The 21,052-nt window shown below is 43.0% G+C and overlaps 3 protein-coding genes across 6 annotated transcripts in view; 2 read left to right on the top strand and 1 right to left on the bottom strand.

The window, feature by feature from the left end:
• dnajc12 (DnaJ (Hsp40) homolog, subfamily C, member 12) overlaps nucleotides 1-21,052 on the top strand; it is a 281,213-nt gene that overhangs the window by 140,874 nt on the left and 119,287 nt on the right. The window lies entirely within an intron of this gene.
• On the bottom strand, nucleotides 380-13,854 carry eif3s6ip (eukaryotic translation initiation factor 3, subunit 6 interacting protein). The gene is made up of 15 exons (XM_083774456.1): nucleotides 13,717-13,854; nucleotides 12,522-12,594; nucleotides 12,185-12,401; nucleotides 10,680-10,759; nucleotides 10,320-10,381; nucleotides 10,134-10,203; nucleotides 9,742-9,815; nucleotides 8,087-8,258; nucleotides 7,625-7,779; nucleotides 7,016-7,186; nucleotides 6,255-6,388; nucleotides 3,482-3,655; nucleotides 2,632-2,821; nucleotides 1,600-1,680; nucleotides 380-573 (listed from the first exon to the last, which is right to left on the bottom strand). Exons 1-15 carry the CDS (start codon nucleotides 13,753-13,755, stop codon nucleotides 466-468), a joined length of 1,800 nt encoding a protein of 599 aa, XP_083630582.1. The 5' UTR covers nucleotides 13,756-13,854; the 3' UTR covers nucleotides 380-465.
• The window catches only part of smoc2 (SPARC related modular calcium binding 2), a 36,006-nt gene continuing 32,872 nt past the window's right edge, over nucleotides 17,919-21,052 (top strand). For all 4 annotated transcript variants that reach the window (XM_083775788.1, XM_083775787.1, XM_083775786.1 and 1 more), the window contains exon 1: nucleotides 17,919-18,630. In XM_083775788.1, coding sequence (XP_083631914.1) covers nucleotides 18,556-18,630 — 75 coding nt within the window. In that variant the 5' untranslated portion in view covers nucleotides 17,919-18,555. The remainder of the gene's footprint in view (nucleotides 18,631-21,052) is intronic.

Here is a 21,052-nt window from a genome sequence, read left to right as displayed (position 1 = left end):
AGCAGACATGCAAATCGACCAATGACAAAGCTGCTAGGAAAATCTTTGAATGGAGATTGCGGTCCCTAGATGTGTCAGAGACAAAAACAAATGGGAGCCTTCTACCCATTGCTGGTTGTCTTGACATATTTCTTATAGCAGCTTTAAGCTACACATTTAGACTGAAGGAATTAAAGCGGGTCATGTTTGGAATTGTAACAGCTGAAATCAATAATATATCAGAATTCCGATATTAACCTGCGGACTGCATTAAGTGAAGTTGGGGGCTGCATGGGGCCCTCGGGCTGCCAGTTGCCCATATATTGTAGTGACAACAATAACAGGACATTAAGGACAAACCGCAACTAAGGGGAGAAAAAGAGAAGACAGAATGTTTCCAGCACTTCTCTACGCCCATTTTATTGTAACCAGATTACATAGAAAACGTTGCATCAATAATAGCAGTCTGTGGAAGTAACGTATCTTTCAGACTGCTCGGGTGGTGGAAGCTGCTGCTGTTGTCGTCGTCGTCGTTGCTGCAGAGGTGCTGCTGCTTCCAGTTGCTGCTGGCATCTTCTTCAACGTCCTGTTCAACTGCAGGGACAAAATATGCAAATATAAACCATCAGGCCGAGGATACTGTAGCCAGGGATTGCTCCACTCAGTGGTTTTCAACTCTTTTCATATATCAAGGCCCAATATCTATTCCCGGATTTGAGCCACGGACCACCATTTGATGACATTTAGCCTCTCGGGCCCAAAACTAAAGAATATGTTGTTGTCATTGGATAAATGTTTTGGCCACAATTCCGTGCTGTATTGATGTTGGTACCATTAGGAGAGATAACAGGCCAACGTTGATCAAAATCAAATCAAATCTACATTCCTTAATTGTGTAACTTCTTGTATATTAAGTAATGCAGATGCTCTTGAGAGTATCCATTAAAGAAACCCATTAAAACCTAAGGCCGATTCTACAATTGCCTTCTAAATCAGTGGTTCTCAAACATTTTCGTGCCAAGGACCCCAACAAACATTATATACAGCTCCATCTCAATGAATTAGAATAGTGTGAAAGTTCATTCTTTTCCCTAATATAATTCAAAAAGTGAAACTTTCATATATTCTCAATTCATTGTGCATAAAGTATTTAAAACCTTTTTTTGTTTTAATCTTGATGATTATGGTGTACAGCTCATGAAAATCCAAAAATCCTATCTCGACAAATTAGAATATTTTACGAGACCACTAAAAAAATGTTTTTCTTTTAAACAAGAAATGTCGACCATCTAAAAAGTATATGAATGCAGTCAACACTTGGTCTGGGCTACTTTTAAACAGATTATTTCATCAATGTGGCGTGGCATGGAGATGATCAGCCTTTGTCACTGTTGAGGTGTTATGGAAGCCCAGGTTTGCTTTGATAACAGCCGTAAATGCATTTGTATTGTATTGACAATACAACCGAGATTCTCTGTGGGGTTCAGGTCAGGCCAGTTCGCTGGTCAGATAAGCACAGTAATACCATGGTCAGTACACCAGTTACTAGTAGTTTTGGCACTGTGAGCAGGTGACAAATCGAGCTGGAAAGGAAAATTAGCATGTCCAATCATTTCTCACCTCTTCAAATTTATGGATCTGTCTGATGAAAAAGTCTCCGTAGCGACGGGCGACCTTGGTGTCCGCGATGTGGATCATATCCTATGGAAATGCAATGGAAAGACAAAACACAGACACAAGTTCAGATGTTATAGATTTTAATTGGCAGCAATTGGTCTGTGGACCATAACCAATGTCCACGCCTGTCTGAAATAATTGTAGGTTAGAACGAAGCAGAAAGATCTGTGAGGAGCTTGCACACTGATGTATATTTTTGGCCCGAAATTCGTCCCCACGTAAAAAGACATTATAATAGACCTCACTACTACGGGTGTTACATGAGGAATGCATTATGAATGCATTTAGAAACTTGCATCATTCCCGAGTAGGCCAGTGTCACCCATCTAGTTATGCTAATTAAATTACAGTTATCTTTTATACAACTTGCACACGTAACCCACATTGAGGAGACAACCTATAAACAGTGCAATGTGCCGTGCACAGTGTATTGGATGGATGGTTACCAGGAGACCTCAACCTCATGTGATCTGATGTGATGCATGGCAATTGAATCAATATTTACTGTGCCACACTAGCTGAGCAATATGCACCAATTAAATACCACAAGGTAGTTAACAGTACCGAAGCTACCATTTACATGTCTTATCAATTTTGAGTTCTGAGTAAACTAGTGTTGTTTTTGGCAGCAGATTTAGATTTTAGTTTTAGTCATAGTCTCTTGAATAGTTTATTTAGCTTTAGTCACATTTTAGTCACCTGGAATGTTTTAAATATCATAAGATTTTAGTCAACTAAATCTACAGTTGATTTAGTCTCAGCCTTGATGTGAGCTTGTAGATCGGCTATTTTCAGCATGCAACTAATTGTAAAATGACTTATACTGGATCTCTTTTCCACAAGTCCCTTCCTAACATTTTAGTCTAGTCATCGTAGCTTAGTTTTCATTTAGTTTTCCTCAGTGGAAAAAGGTAGTCGGCAAACATTTTTCGTCATAGTATTAGTCGACGAAAACAACACTGACTCACTGCTCACCTTGTCAATGTAAAAGTCGACCTCGGAGGCCGATTGGAACTCTCCGTCTAATGCGGAGATGCCACTGGTCCACACCAGGTTCTTCATCTTATGTTTGAAGACCAGGAGCTGGATGCGGAACTCCTGCTCCGTCATGTCCAGGAACCCTGCCAGCTTAGCCACTGGCATGGTGGTGTACAGCTTCAGGAAACTGGACAGAAAATGATGTTAGAGATATAGTAATGTCCAATGTTTGGAAATAACTATGAACATCTCTTTTAACCTTCCTGGGGTAACGGAGACAAGAGTGACATGTGGGACATTATTTGTTTAGTGTTAAGAAGTCATAGGAATGTACGTTTGGTAATATTTTATGCCTGCTTAGCATGGCATATGGGTGGTGAACTGGTGACCGACACTTTGACAGTACATTGAACTAAGACTGCCAGTAACAATTACACTCACTCTCAACCTGGTAATTACTACATTAATATACCGTATGCGATACATATAAACCCTGGAATGAGTGTAAAATGAGGTTCTCGGGCAGAAAACGATGGTAAATGCCTGTTACAAATAAATCTGAACGCATGCATACACCTTGGAATTTCTTAACCCATTTAGACCGAGGCAGATTCTTTCTGAGTAACCTATGTTTCTATGTCAGTGGTGCTCAACCTTTTAAATAGCAGATCTACAAGTTCATAGTGCGGCGTAGCGTAACTCTGTTCCACGCTATGAGCTTGTAGATCTGCTATTTTTCAATATCTAAAGTATAACATAATGCTTCCCGTCCTGAATGGGTTTTAATACAGTAACCCTTCAGTCAACACAGTAAAGCTCTTACGCAGCCAGTGAATAAGTGTCGTACCTGCGGATGGTGGAGAGCTGAGCCTGCTGCTGGACCTCCTCAGCAAACACCTTCAGCTGCTGCGCGAAGGGCTCTTTGTGGTAGTTGGGGTGGACGTTGTCATAGTTGGGCACCACAGGCGACAGGAACTTGGGACAGGCAAAGCTGAACAGCTCTTCAAACACCTGCAGGTCTCTGCAGAAGGACAGGAAAAATCACAGGTCTCACAACACATAAGACAATTAACATGGACCCATAATTGACTTTGCTTTGACTGTAATGTCTTTCCACCATGCTCCATCTACAGTACTTCCTTTTTTTCAATAAAGGTCTTAATCGTTATGCAACATGATGCCGTCTAGTAATAAGGTGGCATCCATGTGGCTCTTGGACATCATACTGACTCTGTGATGTCATATTGACTAGAGAGTTGCAACGGGAGCCCGTGGGACCCAACGCAAAATGTTGCGGCGCGGGCGGTATTGAAATACCTGCAGGCGGGCCCGGGCGGTCAAGATAAAATCAGCGGCCCCCACAAAATCCCACAGAGCTTATATACACTTTAGCAAGATATGAATGTATGAGGAGAACGTTCCCTACTGCACAGGACAATGCACAGGCAGGCATGTTCCCAAAGCGCATGCATGAGCGCACTCTGCAGGCACGGGCGTGCAGCTGCACCCGTCAATCATTATGGCCTAATCGACTCTGTGAGAAGTGCACACTGATGGAGGAGTTTCTTTTCCCCGCGACAGACATCCTCTGTTCTAACCCCCTTTTTTGCTTTTCCCTGTGTGCGTCAACAAGAATTTATCTGTATTTGTGTGTGGAAACACACAGGCTTAGCCTACTACAAATGGAACCAAAGGACGGTTTTATAACAAATTCTGAGACTGTACAAATTAGGGCTGACCTTCGATCACGTTTTTGATGATCGACGCTTCGGGAAAAAAAAAAATTCGATCGCCGACGCTTCGAAACCCAACGGGGGGGGGGGGGGGTGCGATGCGCTGCAAGGTGCGATGCGAGGCGAGGCGAGCAGTGACTCACAATGAATTTGGCTTACTTAAACGACGATATAGCTGAGAGAAACGCATGCTTGGATTGGTCTCATTTATTTTAAACGATAAGCAACAACTTTCGCCCAATTGTAGCAGCGTTCAAGAAAGCAGTGACGCACAAATAATTAGGCTTACAATAAAACATCCGACCGGAACAAGTCAACTTTAAATAAAACTGCCTGACAGGCATTACCTCTCAAATAAAAATATATATAATCCAGACATTGTAAACGAAAGGCATTTTGCTTCTCTTCAGATTGAAACTGAAGATGTGAAAACACCAAAAAAAACACCACCCGATCGTAACATGAATGAACTCTTAAATCAATCAAACCCTCTAAGCTCTCTATGGAACAAAAAAAAAAAAAGAAAAAAAAAAAGTAACAGTTTGGCTACCATTCAAAACAACACACGCTGTCAGTGTAAACGAAGTAACTAACGGATTTTTTTCTTCTCCTCTTGCCGCAACATTAAAAGTGTCATTTAATCGAGGCTTTATCATGACAGCAGCGAGACGAGTGCTTCATGCGAGGCGCACGCATGGCTTGCAATCATAGCTGCCTGGGAGAAATGTGAGGCCCTGTGCTTTAATAATTAATTTGTTAATATCCAAAACTATACAAAAATGATCACATTTCTATCTATAAGGACAAACCTTATTAGAAAAAATATTAATAGCATTATGAAAGCCTTTTGAAATGTGTATAGGTTACTGAATTTCAGGTGCTGCCAAATAAGTATAATTATAGGCTACCTCATGCCAGTCAGTTGCGCAAATATATCAGGTCAGATCAATTAGCAGAGCGGAGCAGCTTCTCACTCTGCAGCACAATGACGTAAACGTAAAAGCCGTTCCATTTCAAATAATACAAAAATGCCGTCTAGCAGGCGCGTTCGCACAACCAAAAAAGCGGCTCTGTCTCTGAGAGTGCAATATTATAGTTACTAGTTACCGTACTTATATTAGTGCAGAAAAGAGACAATAAATCCCGCTTTGGAGAAGATGCGCTCCGAAGGGGTTGTAGTGGCAGGGAATCAGGCATGGATAGAATCCTCTTCGCTAAACTTTGCATAACGTGGCACATTATTCACAGTGGTCGTAGACTTCTTTGCATATTTTAAAATGCAACCATGTCACTTTTGACTTCTTTTTCCTGCGTGGACCGCTGGACGGCATGACTGTATACAGCTGCTTGACTTCCTTGTTAACACGTGAGGACGGAGGAGGCTCTGAATGGGCCGTCTCGCGGACCAAAAGGGTCCGCTTATTTTTTAATGACTATTCGATTCAAAATCGATTCCCGTGCGTCTGCGGGTACAGTGGGGGTCCCCGCGGTAGTCTGCATGGGGGTCTGCGGGTACAGTGGGGGTCCCCACGGTAGTCTGCGTGGGGGTCCACGGGTACAGTGGGGGTCCCGGGGTAGTGTGCTCTCATGCAGGTCTACGCCCCGTTTAGCTGCGCTGCACTGTTATGCTCAAATTAGTTCGCCTAAAGAATTCTGAGGCATCATGGCGGCGTGTTCAAGTTTCATCAAAGTAGTGTCGGATGGTTTGACTTCATGGCCTTTCAGCTAGCATCCCGTTGGCCGCGTCGGCTGAGCATGGCATGTGTCCGATTTTATATTTAGTAAACCAACTGTTGAGTCCTGGACAAATTAATCTAGGACATCTTAGATGTCAGACTAGCCAAAAGAAACAAGACATGGCCTTTCAGTGCATGCTCTTTTTCTTACCCCTTCTGCATTCTCAGCATCTTGTCTCCGTACTTTTCTCTCAGCTGTGTGTGGATGCTCTCGTCAATGCGCATGGGATACATGGTGAGAGCGATGGCCAGCAGACCGTGCATCTGCTCATTTTGCTTGTTGATCTACACAACATGGAGAAAGATAGCCGAGTTATCTTATAGCTAACCAAAGATACAAGATTAAGTCTACTATATTGTATAAACTATAATGATTAATAGAAACAATGTAGTAGTCTGCAGCATGCATGCATTGTATAGTGATGAAGTACTTGAATATACAAATGGTAATTTCATACATCGCTGTTTTTCCTTGAATTTGTTTCTAAGCAAAACACTGCCTTAGTGCCTGGTATTTGTTCCGACATAGTAACAGTCCGAAAGGCACCCTACCCAAAACCCAAACCCTCACAGGAAGCCACGGGTAACCTGCCAGGCTGCCACTGGTTAGTTGTAACTTGCCACGCATGTCCGGAGCCACAGGTTAGTTTAAACCTGCCACGGGTGAGTTATAACTGGCCACGGGTTATAACACATGTCAGCAGCATGTCGGACTAATGCCTGTCGGACTGTTAGGATGCCTAACCAACGTATGCACCCCCAGAGAAAAAAACCCACCAACCAACAGTGTCTTCAAGAACTAAATGTGCACAGAACCGAAATCTTTATGTTCGCTAAACCTTCAACAGACAACCATCCTCCTAAGTTGACATTAACCCAAACCCACAATGCCATGCAGATCCACAGACTGACCATCTCATATTTGTATGTAGACCTCTGGAACATGTTCCTGGTCCTCTGGATGTAGAGCAGGATGTTGGCAAAGACGCGGATGGCGTCCTGGTACCTCCTCATCATCAGGTAGGCAAAGCCCACATAGTAGTACGTGGTGATCTGGCACTCAGGCACACGAGAGTACATACTCTGAATAAGAGGAAAAAACAATATGTGAGCGGGAGAAGAAAGCAGGGCCATTGTATATGTGATCCATTGCTATTTTCATCGTCAATCAAGCAAGAATCAGCAACAATGTGTTCTTTAAAAAGAAAAACACTGTTTCGCAAACAGTGGGTCGCGACGAGACACGACACCAAAAAAAGCAAGAATTGATATCAATTAAAAACGATGATTTTCTTTTACATAATTTCATGAAATAAAATAAATGTATTCCAGAAATTAGAAAACTATAATATATGAAACTAGTGAAAATAGCCAATCTACAAGCTCACAACGCAGCGTGAAGTGACACGCTGTGAGCTTGTAGATCCGCTATTATCACTAGTTTGGGTCATGGGAAACCATCAGATTTCTTTTTTGGGGCCTTGAGCTAAAAGGTTTGGGAACCACTGTTCTAAACGGTACCTTCTTGTTCAACTCAATGTTCTCCAGTACTTTGATGGCCTGGTAGTAATCACCAAGCAGAGAGTGCAGCCTCAACAGCCCAACCAAGCTGAAGTAGCCCAACATCTTGTACAGGGAGTGACGGCCATACTCTCCGGCAACACTCTCTGGATCTCCTGAACGTACCAAAACAGGGTATGTTAGCAAGTCTCATATAGCACTGTAACTGAACAACTATAGTACTTTATAGTAGGTTGAAATTGTATGAATGTATTTATTGGTGATTATATCTTTCTGTACGTCTCTGCTACTGGATTAGGTGGCATCGCTTGGAAAAATGCTTATAATGGTATACCCCGCACCAGATTCTGTATGTCTGAGTGGATATTCTGTTTTGGTTTTCTGTAAACAAATGTTTTTTGGTTCAATCAAACTCAGCCCAAGGTTTTGGCTGGCAACAAGAGGCATCATGCGGGTGCTTACCTCCACTGGTGTAGACTTCCAGCTGACGGTTGATGTTGCTCTTGTCCACCAGGGAGTGCAGAACATTGAGCACACTGTGGACGTTCCAGATCTTTGGGTTGTTCCTCAAGAACTCAATCTCTTCCTCTGACTTCTTGGCCGTCTTACAGCGGTACTGGCTGAAGGACTGGAACTGGACAGGAAAACAGCACAATGGTAAATGTGTGCAATTTCTGCTACAGTCTTTTTTTCCCTTTCTTTTTTCACACCGAGATGCCTGTTGGTTAGGGTTGTACTCCTTGTGTGTCTGAGTTGTACCAATATGGTAAACCCACCCATTTACTACCAATAGACATCCCACTATAATTTGCTGTTAGACTGACATTTTAAAAGCATTTATATATTTATAATATACGGCTTGGTTGAATTCTCAATTCTGATGGATTAATCACGGCATACATGTAAGTGGTCTGTTATTTCTTGATAGCAGACCACTGCTATGAAGAAGTTCCAACAGACCACCAATTACGCAGCCTGATATCAATCTGTGGTGCCAGAACGTATCCAACACAGCGGCCAGGGTAAACAACCACTCTGTCACCTTGCCGCTTAAAAATACACAAAAACGAATGTTTGTGAAAACATTTCAGGCGAGAAAGACAATACAGTAACTTGAATCTTGATCAAGATTTGACCAGAATATCCTAGCTACCACAGAGCCATCCGCATTGCGCTAAGAGGTCGTCTGAAAGGCAAAGCAATGAGGTCTGTCTAGCCTCCATCTAGGTCGTCTGAGAGGCAAAGCAATGAGGTCTGTGTAGCCTCCATCTAGGTCGTCTGAGAGGCAAAGCAATGAGGTCTGTCTAGCCTCCATCTAGGTCGTCTGAGAGGCAAAGCAATGAGGTCTGTCTAGCCTCTCTCTAGGTCGTCTGAGAGGCAAAGCAATGAGGTCTGTGTAGCCTCCATATAGGTCGTCTGAGAGGCAAAGCAATGAGGTCTGTGTAGCCTCCATCTAGGTCGTCTGAGAGGCAAAGCAATGAGGTCTGTCTAGCCTCTCTCTAGGTCGTCTGAGGACAACCTAGATAAGAGGCTAGACAGACCTCATTGCTTTGGCATAAATGTAATCTTTTTCAAATCAATACAAATCAGTTTTCAGTTATATTTGGTCTTTGGTGACTTTGATTTTTTTATTAAGTATAAGAGGGTAAATGTATTTAACAAGTAAGACGCGCAAACGCGGGAAGCGAACGCAGTTCGTAAATTGCAATAACAACAATTAGAATAAATTACGTAATTTTTTTTCTTTTTAGTTAGTAATTTTTTTAAGTTTTCTACTGTGTGTGTGTGCTACAGCTGCGCACGGGTGGCGGGCGGGTGGTGTCACAGCGGGACAGACACACAGACAGACACACACACACACACATGATCTGCAGGGTCTCATAGTTAGTGCTCACTGAGTTCGCAATAAGAGGGTTGATGAACAATAAGCCAGTCATTATTGAGAAAATAATACCTTCATTAAGAACCTTCCACTTCATGTCAGGGTCTAATCACCCTGTTGGGAATAATTTCTCAATTATGATACTTAATCTGCTGCAATACGGAAAACTGCCTCTACATTTCAGTGAGCAACAGCGACACCTATGGACTTAATAAACTGCATGTACTGAGTTTACCTGATAAATGAACTCATCAATAATGTCCCATAGCCACTGGTTGGGTAGTTCCAAGGGGGCGGGACCATCGGCATCTGTTGACAAAGACATACGTATGCAACTCTTTTTTTCTCTCCATTGTTCCTTAATTTAGTCATGACAATACCCCGTTTCCCCCCACACACTTGTGCAATCTCGTCACTGCTGACTTATGCTGGTCGGACTGGTTGGTCCTAGGGATGATATAGAAACAATATGCCTCCCCCACAGATACAGTTCTTTTCACCTGCCAGTGACGAGCTTCACCGGGAGGACTCATACATGCTGAGAAACACTCCGTTCCTCATAGTTCAACACATACGAACAAACTCATTCATAAGTATTGGCAGTGCAAGATGAGCATCATTACTTACTGAGAATGTAGTTGAAGAGATTGCAGTAATTGTAGTATGACTCAAACCTCTGGTCCAAAGTCGGTCCACCCTGCGTTATCAAACAATTTGCAAACAAATCAAATATAGGTATTCACAATGCAAGATCCTTGGGACATATGAAGATGATATTTTAGAAGTGCTTCCATCAAGCGGTCGGTCACTCACGCTGACTTTGGCGTAGATGTGTCTATAGTAAAGCTCCTTGTAAAGAATCAGGAATACAGCATCTAGAGGGATGTAACATGTCACAATGTGATATACTGTGATGTGATGTCTCTGCCATCCGGTCATACCGGAGAGTGACCATCATATCGCATCGTCTTCTCAAAGTACGCTTCACTCAACCCACTACAATGTCCATGTACTTTGGCTAAACTTGGTCACATATATAATAGTTCTATAATCAGAGTAGTGAATGTAGAGGTGTAGTGAAATGTCCTTCACAGTCACACTCACATGTATCATGATATACATGACATAAGTCATTATGTAATCAACTTCAGCATGTAACAGTGACAGACTTACCGTTGCCAACAAGGGAAGCAATAGCCTCAGCCTCTGGCCAAGGAGAATTCTTGAAGAAACGGTCAGTAAGCTTGTTCCAGCTGAGGAGAAAATAGAGGCCGGTATGAAGACACCCTCAACGCAAACAATACAGCACTACAAGCATCAGCACCGTCAGATGTTATTCAATTAAGCTATATTACATGACAGCATATGCTTTACTGTCATTACTGGCACAACAGTTAGACCCCCCCAGGATTCTACAATTCCGCAATCGTGGAAAGTCTGGAAATTACCACAGATCACCCACGGATTTCTCTGCCATCCGCGGAATACAAGGCACAACAGTAACATTCTCTCAATTAATAGGCCCCACAGTGTTTTAGAATGGTACCGTATTACAATTAATTGCATCCATTTCAGAAATTATTTTTACTTTATTATTAAAACAAAATCTAATTTTACTTAATAACTGGTCATCGTAGCGTGGCACTTGTAGATCTGCTATTCTTGAATCGTGAAAATCTGAGCGAACGTTTTTAACTTAAATCTTTGCATCTGGGGGGTACCTGGAACAACATATTTCCAGATGGGGGTCGGTGGCCAATTACATTTTTGGGGGTTGGGACTCGGGAGGTGCGTTGCGCTAGGTGAATTTGCCGCAAAGCCGTTTCAAAGCCGTTTTTACTCCCGGGATACGGACGTTTCTACTCTGAGTCTCTGACACAATGTTATGCTGCCCACACGAGCAGATGCAAAAGATAAAGATGCTCACAGAGACACAGACAGTGTATTTGATAGGGTAGTCGTCCAGTAACAAACGTCCAACACAGATACGTGTAATGATTAGTCAACACTAGTTTTATTTCTAAGGGCCGATTCATACTCCTATTTTAGAGCCGAATAAAAGTCGGTTTGGCTACAATGTGACGTCATTTGAGGTTCGGGGGGGGGGGTGTCCTAAAGTCGGCTCTTCGGTGCTACTGAAAATTTCTGACGAGCCGAAATCATTTCGGCACTATAGCGCAGAAACAGCTGTAAAATAAGAGTATGAATCGGCCCTTAACTAAGCCGCGGAATCAAGGATTGTTCTCCGCTGAATTAGTAATGTTCTCCACGGATTCCTGTGGAGACTAATTAATCACACCACCTGCCAATTGTGCGCCCCTAACTTTTGTGTTTCCCTGATGACGTTTGTGATGATCAGAGGAATTTTTTTGATAAATTCAGTCCAGCTGTCATTCCGGGCCCCTTTGCCCGGAGAGAAAGCCGGTTTGTGCAAGAACTTTCACATTGATATGAAAGTAGAGGACTATATCTTACTCCAAGTCTTTGGAATTATTTAATGGGCAAGTACAAATGGAGCGTTTAATCACATTTATGCTGCGCATGTTGCGCCACAGACAGAAGCAGATAGGGGTGATCTGTGTATTCAGGAATATATGATATGATATATGTATGATCACAGACATTCTAGGGCTAGGACTGAGGGATGAATACAACAAATGGATAAACGAAACATGTACCTGTTCTCATACACATCTTGGATCTCATAGATCTTCTGTTCGATGCTCTCGCTGGACACGCGGTTGGACTGCAGCTCATACACCTTCTGGTCAATCAGGTCCGAGGTGGTTTTGTGGAAATACTGCAGGAAGTTCTTGATCACCTCTGGAATCACGTGGTAGGAGGTCTGCTGCTCATACTGCCGGCTCTCGTAGGCCAGGTCTGCTTTGGGGTCACCTGCAAGCAACCATACACAAGACCACAAACAAATCAATGAGCCACATAATGGCTACAGTACAAACTGCACCAATGCAAACTGCAATAACAGCTGTCACTTTTAAAGATGATTTGACAAACCAGTGTGCCCTTCGTAATCATTGGTGGTGGCGGTAGCGGTGGTCCCCCCCGAGGTGTAGGAATAGGGATCGTACTGTGAAGACATTAAAGAATCACACAGTCAATCAAGATTCATATTTTACAATACATGTACATAACAGCTTATTGTTATTTGCTCATGTTGGCGTTAGCTGAACTGCTGCTAGCACTTCAGTAGCCCCTTTCGGGACCCTACGTAAAACTTTTTTGATATTTTGTTGAGTTTTACGTTGGGTCCCTGCTCGCTACTGTATTTTCGTATGGAAATTCCTAAATGCGGATGTGGAGATTCTCTCTAAAATAGGCCCCGCGGCATGTGCCGCCATTATTTTCCTTGAGTTATTCTGAATTCGGTAACTTTAAGTAGCTATACATCCCGGTGCGAATATCTCCTGTGGCGCGGAAGCCGTTAAGTATTTTTAATCTTTGTTTGACCGATTTGGTCGCTTTATTTCTTCTTGTTTGTTTACCGTTTATTGTACCGCCTCCCGGTGTGCGGTTGGCTTGTGAGGCTACGTCCCTGCCTCTGATCTGCTGTGTCATAGCTATAGCGCCACTAGCTAGCCAGATAGGCGGTACAATGAGGTGTCAATAAACAAGAAGAATCCAAGCTTCCAAATCGGGCAAACATATATTAAAAATACTTAACGGCTTCCGCGCCACAGGAGATATTCGCAAAGGTATGTATGTGTACTTATACTTTACATATTCAGAAAGCCTCATACTGAAGAATATCGTCAAAGAGCGCGGGGAGGCGTTTTAACATGTAAACATTAACAGTAAATGTTTTAATCAGGTGGCATGGACGACGAGGAACAGGACCCAATGCACTGGGTCGAACAAATGTCAGAAACTTCAGTAGCATTTGGGTTCTGCTTGGAGGGCTAGCACTTCAGTATCTTCAGGCTTAACTTGTAATGTAGTTAATGATCTGGCAAATGTTTAGATTTAGATCTTAAACACATTTGTCCAGTATTGACACAATTTGACAGTCACGATCATGCTGACAGTCTAGATGGGTTCCGAATCCTCATCATCATCATAAGACATATACCCTCCATGCCGGGTGATGCTATAGCTAACACGCTACGTTAGCCAACTAGCTAACGACACCTTCTTGACCATTAGTTACTTTCTGTATGAACTCGTTTAAATGTGGAATGGAAGAAACACATACGCTAGTATCTACTTCTTCGTCGCGGTCGTGGTACGACATGATGAGGAGTGTTCCAATCTGTCCAGATATGTAATGTTGACAACAACAACCACGCAGCTTCTGCTGGAGAGACTAGAGAGAGAGAGAGCCGGGAGGGAGGAAGGCGGAAGGAAGGGGAAAAACAGCAACGGAAGCACTGTTGCCAGATTTTGCAATAATAAGCAACCGGGTCTATGAAAGCAAGGTCCAAAGAAGCGACTATAGCACTACAGTCAGTGGCGTAAAAGGAACTAACTCTAATTCTGATTATAATTCTAATTCTAATTCTATTAAATTCTAATTTCATAATGTGTCCTTTATTATAGTTATTTAAACATATTAGCGTGCCTTTAGATCACATTTTAACGCACTGATGTATGCGGCATGCCTTTATCTTCTGGATGATTGAACGTCAATGGAAACGGTGCCACTGATTAAACATGCTCATTATATGGTTAAATGGGCCCTAAGAGATGCAGAAATTAACTATAAAAAGTGCCCTTCTGCTTCTGGGCACTAGTCTCCACCAGGAGGATAGGAGAGTGTGTGATGTATGGCAAAATGTTTAGGAGTAATTTAAACATGTTTGTTTGGGTTTGTGTGTGTGTGTGTGTGTGTGTGTGTGTGTGTGTGTGTGTGTGTGTGTGTGTGTGTGTGTGTGTGTGTGCGTGCGTGCGTGCGTGCGTGTGTGTGTGTGTGTGTGTGTGTGTGTGTGTGTGTGTGTGTGAGACGCAACTTGGCCTGTTGTAGCGCCACCATGAGGCTGATTTGAAAACTGTCAAGTAACCTGTTACCTGGCCGCTCTCTCTCTCTCTCTCTCTCTCTCTCTCTCTCTCACACACACACACACACACACACACACACACACACACACACACACACACACACACACACACACACACACACACACACACACACACACACACACACATACTCTCTCTCTCTCTCTCTCTCTCTCTCTCACACACACACACACACACACACACACACACACACACACACACACACACACACACACACACACACACACACACACACACACACACACACACACACACACACATACTCTCTCTCTCTCTCTCTCTCTCTCTCTCTCTCTCTCTCTCTCTCTCTCTCTCTCTCTCTCTCTCTCTCTCTCTCTCTCTCTCACACACACACACACACACACACACACACACACACACACACACACACACACACACACACACACACACACACACACACACACACACACACACCGATATGGGCGGGGCGGTCTCTCTCTCTCTCTCTCTCTCTCTCTCTCTCTCTCTCTCTCTCTCACACACACACACACACACACACACACACACACACACACACACACACACACACACACACACACACACACACACTGCGTCTTGCATCAGCGCGCATACGGACTGCCTTACGCACCGCCAGTCTCTCCCTCCGTATCTCTCTCTCTCTCTCTCTCTCTCTCTCTCTCTCTCTCTCTCTCTCTCTCTCTCTCTCTCTCTCTCTCTCTCTCTCTCTCTCTCTCTCTCTCTCTAATAATAATAAAACGCATCACAGCGCGACAACTTGTGAAGATTAGATATATTCGAAGAAACTAGCATTTAGGAACCACTGGAAAAAATAACAAGTATCCGTGCGCAACTTGGAGCTCTCCAATAGCCACATTCAGAAGGCATGTGATGTCTTCGTCACCACCAGAAGTATAATGAAACTTTCATCTCATTAATCATTGACATAGCGTTATTTAGGCTATAATGATCAACTTGTATGGGTGATCATTTAATGTATATCAAATATTATATTAACTCAAGGTAATTAATGCTACAGCTCTGAATATAAATGTCGGAACTGGTGTAAAATGGAGAATAAGCCTGTTGCAGTGTTGCGCACTGAAAACCAGAACAGGTACGCTCGCCCCTTTTCCAACTCACCCCCACGAAAAGTGAAGCATCGCCCTGGGATTTCGAAAAGTGAAGTCGGCTTGCCCCAAAGCCATGAATAGCTCGCTCCCAAAGTGTGGTTATCTCGCCCCACAGCGTGGATATCTCGCCCCAAAGCACGGATATCTCGCCCCATGTTTATTTCATGTTTATTTTACCTTATTTCTCATATTAGAACCTTTAGAATCAATGTTGTTTGTCAAAGGAGAACAAACCAGTTTGTTGTTGTTGGTCAAATGAAAATGATGCATGCGTACCTGCAGGGGGCAAACCACCCTTTTTTTTAGGAAACCTGCATTTGCCATGACCTCAAAGGTTGTCCACCAGAAATAATATCTATTATTTTTTTATCTCATTTTTTTGCTGGAAATCCAATATGGCCGCCCCAATATTAGCCCCTATTAGTTATAATAGGGGTGAATAGGGCAACATTTTAAACTGAGGGATATTTCCACGAAATTTCACAGGCTGATCAATGATATAAATACGAAAAAAAATTGTATTGCAAGTTTCCATGAAATCCAATGGCCGCCACAATATGGCCGCCATAATATTAGCACCCAGAAAATAATAGGTTTGGCTCTAACTTCTGAACCAGATGAGCTAGAAATGCAAACTTGGTGTCTATTTCATGGTTTCTGACCATGAGAGACTCAATGGAATACCTATTTTTTATTATTGGGTGTGTCTGGACCCTTATTGTGCATATTTACAAGATGGTGACTACCCGAAATTGTGCTTTACCATGATTTCTACCATGATTGTTGACTGTTTTGGCAAACACAAGCAATATTAATCCATTGGCTAATGTATGGCCCAGAAGGGACATATCCTTGAGCTTGCATATTGTCAATATGGCTGCAAAAGAGACATTGTCTCTTTTCTTTTTCACGTTTCACGTTTCGCGTAGTCACCATCTTGTAAATATGCACAATAAGGGTCCAGACAGACCCAATAATAAAAAATAGGTATTCCATTGAGTAAATATAGGCCTATATTTATCCGACCTCATTACCAAACTGTTAGACTACATAATTATGTGTTGTACTTGTACTGTTGTTGTTCATGTGGTATTCATAAAATTTTCCTAATATCCTACGCTATCTTTCACAATTTAAATAACCCCACCATGTTGATGGGGCATCCAAAAATTGGTTGAAATAAATACTTCAATCAATCAGATAAAGCAAAGTACAACTGGAACCAAAGTAACGTGTTGACATAACACTGTTTGTCATGGTCTACAAAAAAATTAAGACATTTTTTTTTAAACTAAAATGCACCCCCTATCGAGGGTAAATAACATAACTCATCGAATTCTGCGTTTAAATACAACTTAAACGCTGCAAATAATATGTTTGAAGCGGAATGGTTAGCATGCCACGCCTCCCGAGGCACTGCTAGAGTAAGACCGTCTCCAATTGGCTGGCTGTTTCCAGAATGTATAATAATAACGTGCACCCGTTAAAACTGCTTTATAAATAAGACTATATTAATAGATGGATAGAGATAGCCGTCATAATTGTTTTTTTTTTGTTTTTTTGTTTTTTTACGCGAATTTAGAAGTTAATTCCGTTCAATTCACGCTTCTCTCTCTCTCTCTCTCTCTCTCTCTCTCTCTCTCTCTCTCTCTCTCTAGTGCGTGTGACAGCCAAGAAAGAAGACAGTGGGTTGTGATTACTTACTAATGCCAGTAGATGGGAGTATAGTGGCACAAACAAACGGACGGCCAGGGAGCTGTCATGCGCTCCAACAAGTCCAAGCTCTACACATTGAGTTTGTCCATAATAAGGATGTCTTTTTGTCTATGATTTATCAGATGAGTTAGTTCTTTATAAGGGGATAATTGTGGGAAAATGTCGTGTCTCACCACTCGCCACCAGTAGCCTACGGACCTGCTGTGCCCAATTAGGCCTATGATATATTTATTTCGTTACAACTCAGATGATTAGGTTATAATTTTATATGTAGGCTACCCGACTTTTTTCTTTTTCACAAAAGTTTTCGTGAGAGATCATATAATGATCGTAGTCCTATTCTCTTTTCATTCCAATTTTTTCCACCTCCAAACCATTTTTGTGTTGTTTATTTATTATTAATTTATTATAGCCTAAGCCAAGCCCATAGGGGCCTACGGTTGGGTATACATAATTACATACACACATTTGGTGTGCAATCTTCTCTCGCTTCGCGTCCGTCCGTGCGCGTGCGTGTGCAACGTGCATGCGCCGAGAAAGGGAGAGTTGAGCTTTATGAGATGGACTTGAAGGCTGTGCGCTGCTCAAAGCCCAGACTGCGTTCAACTTTCATCATACCCTCCCGAGTCGTCGGCATGTGTCTGATGATCCCTTCCACTGCCAAGCGAATTTCATACCCAGGCATTCTATAAAAAGGATTACTTGTTGTGGTCTGCGGAGGGAAGACAAGCGGGGAAAGAAAAGAAATACCTGTCGTGTTTGCCTTTGGCTACCAGCAGCAGACGTAGAGACTCCTTCAAAACGTATACCTACCTACCGGCAAGGAACTGCCTGCATCCGATAAGGGATCTAGTCCACAAAATACGAGGAGAGGGCGGGGGTGTGGAGTAAAAGAAGTCGAATTGGAGAGAAGCAGAAAGGGAGAGACATTTAGGGAGGGGAAAGGTCAGGACACAGGGGGTTTATCCAGAAATAAGAGTTTCTACACAAACGTTTTGGTATAGAGTAGACCAAGGAAGGAGACGAAGTCCCCCCATGCAACAGGCTTTTCCACCACCGGAATACTCTGGATTTTTACATATTTTTAAACACACGCTGTTGTTTTGGGTGAAGGCAGCCAAGGCACCATAGTGTTGAATTTTCGACCGTGCGTAATTTGGAACGTATAATACTGCCCAGCCAGCGTCAGGATGCGCGTCTACTCGCTGTTGGTCGTTCTCTGCCTCCTGTGCGCTGGGCGCACTCAGAAGTTCTCCGCTCTGACGGTAGGACAGTGGGTTTCAACCCTTTTCATTGCGAGGCGGCCCATGATTATTTATTCTGCATTTCAGCCATGGACGGACCACCATATTTCATGACATTTTGCTTCTCAGACCAAAAACTAAAGAATATTTTGTTGTTGTTGTTGGATAAGATTTTGTCCACAATTCCATGCTGTATTGATGTTGGTATCATTGAGGAGAGATAACAGGCAGATGTTGATCAAAATATTCTTCTACATTCTCTAATTGTGTAGACTTCTTAGAAATGAAGTAATGCAGGAGTTTATAACAATAATCTAACTCTTGAGAATGTAAAATGAAACCAAATGGACACATTGGTTTCATTTTACGCTCTCAAGAGTTAAAGATGTATAAGGGTCCATGTGGTTACCAACGCTCCATCATTTAGCTGGGAACCACCTGGAACCCCCTCCCTCAAGGATCACTGGTGGTCCCTGGACCACTGGTTGAAAACCGAGGCGGTATAGGACGATGGCCACGGTTTGGTCAGAAAGCCCCTTTAAGTCAAAATCTGCATCTTACAGGTTTCAAACAATTCAATGTCAAGATGTAGGCCTACATAATATGCTTTTCATGTAATAGCGCTGTTATATAAAACGGAGAGATAATGAAAAATACAAGAGAAAGCATGATCAATTCACATTCATTTAATTATTTGTCTTTATGTGTCTTTTGAGTGTTTCTCCTTTCATGCAGCTTGTAAGCTTTGCAGAAATAGAATAAAATAAGAGTTAAGTGAATATATATATATATATATATATATATATATATATATATATGTGTGTGTGTGTGTATATGTATACACACGCACGCACGCACACACACACACACACACACACACACACACACACACACACACACACACACACACACACACACACACACACACACACACACACACACACACACACACACACACACACACACACACACACACACACACACACACCTTTTAATAATATTTGAGATATGTATTAGATATTTATATTTTTGGTAATGTTTATGTCTCCCTCACCCCCACAAAGTTATAGCTGAGATAATTCTGGATGGAACGACCAAATTCTGTGACAAGGTTTGTCTTGGCAAATCAAAGTTTCTGTGCTCTCCCTTTTTGCTGACAGAGCCTCGGTGTGTCTGTCTGAGTCGTATGACAGTTCCAGATGGCAGGGCTGCTGCTTATCTCTGCTGGCTTGTTTAGGTGTTGATGGGCCTGTTAGCAGCATTATTCTGGAACTGCCTGCTTACCGGCCTGCCCGTCTTTCCGTGCTGTGCATGTTTGGTTGTGCCAGCAGCGCAGAGGCAAAGTATGCAGTCGTGGGTTCCATCCAATAGCTCTGATGACAATGCACTCTTTAGGGACTAGACTGCTATCATCAGCGGGTCTATTGTCTCCAAGTATTATGCTGTATAAGCACAAAGGTCCTAGTGTAGCCTACTGGCAGCAGCAGTCAGTCAATCGATTTCTACCCAGAAGTCCCATGTTTAAGAGAAAGCAGAGTGCATCTTTGAGGCGGATGAAGGATATTTTATGGCTACAGTCAAGTGCACGTATGGTGCTAAGGGAGGAATGATAGAGTTCTGCAGAGCGGAGGCCGAAGTGGCTGAGGAATGCACACTGTCAGAGGCTTACCCTTGTGATTTAGAGGTTGATGTGACAGCCGCCGCCCCCAGCTCCGTTATTTATGGGCAGTGTGAAGATGCCTTAATATCCAATTGGAAACAAATGGCCATGAGTTGTTAACCTGGGGTTGAGGGGGTCACAGAAGCTCTATCCCTGTCGGCACTAAGAATTGTGGAATGTGGGAGGAAGTGTTGCATTGTGCAGGCGCACCTCTGCATGCATTCCCACTTCGATGAACACTCACAGACACACAGACACACGCATGCGCATGCGCATGCGCACACACACACACACACACGCATGCACGCACGCACGCACGCACGCACGCACGCACGCACGCACGCACGCACGCACGCACGCACGCACGCACGCACGCACGCACGCACACACACACACACACACACACACACACACACACACACACACACACACACACACACTCACACACTCACGCACACACACAGTCACACACACACGCAAGCACGTCGCACGCACACACACGCGCGCAGTGATACGAGCAGAGATACGAGCAGAGATACGAGCAGAGATAAATAAGGCCTATAGGTTTCTGAACTGAAGCTGTCCTAGGATGGTTTCAGGTTTGTGTATCCACAAAGATACAGTGGTGTTTCAAATGGGTCAAATCCACTATACTGTGGATTTGACTGTAACAAATAATAATTTATTTCAATGCACACTTCTATCCTGTTAACTACATTTTCATCTACCGTATGTCATATGGTGCCATTGGAGGCCATTGGGCTTTCTATATACTGACGGGGA

The sequence above is a fragment of the Protomyctophum parallelum genome (genome assembly GCF_964188405.1).
Source record: "Protomyctophum parallelum genome assembly, chromosome: 10".
Taxonomy (NCBI): domain Eukaryota; kingdom Metazoa; phylum Chordata; class Actinopteri; order Myctophiformes; family Myctophidae; genus Protomyctophum; species Protomyctophum parallelum.
The sequence above is the reverse complement of the archived record's forward strand: the minus strand, read 5'-3'. Positions and strand labels throughout refer to the sequence as shown.

Excerpts from the sequence above, each read along its gene's own strand:
- eif3s6ip (XM_083774456.1), bottom strand. The coding sequence starts at position 13,755 with ATGTCGTACCACGACCGCGACGAAGAAGTAGATACTAGC. Across the intron at positions 10,382-10,679 it reads TGCTTCCCTTGTTGGCAACG|ATGCTGTATTCCTGATTCTT; the intron begins GTAAGTCTGTCA and ends ACATCCCTCTAG. Across the intron at positions 9,816-10,133 it reads TCTCTTCAACTACATTCTCA|ATGCCGATGGTCCCGCCCCC; the intron begins GTAAGTAATGAT and ends CTTTGTCAACAG.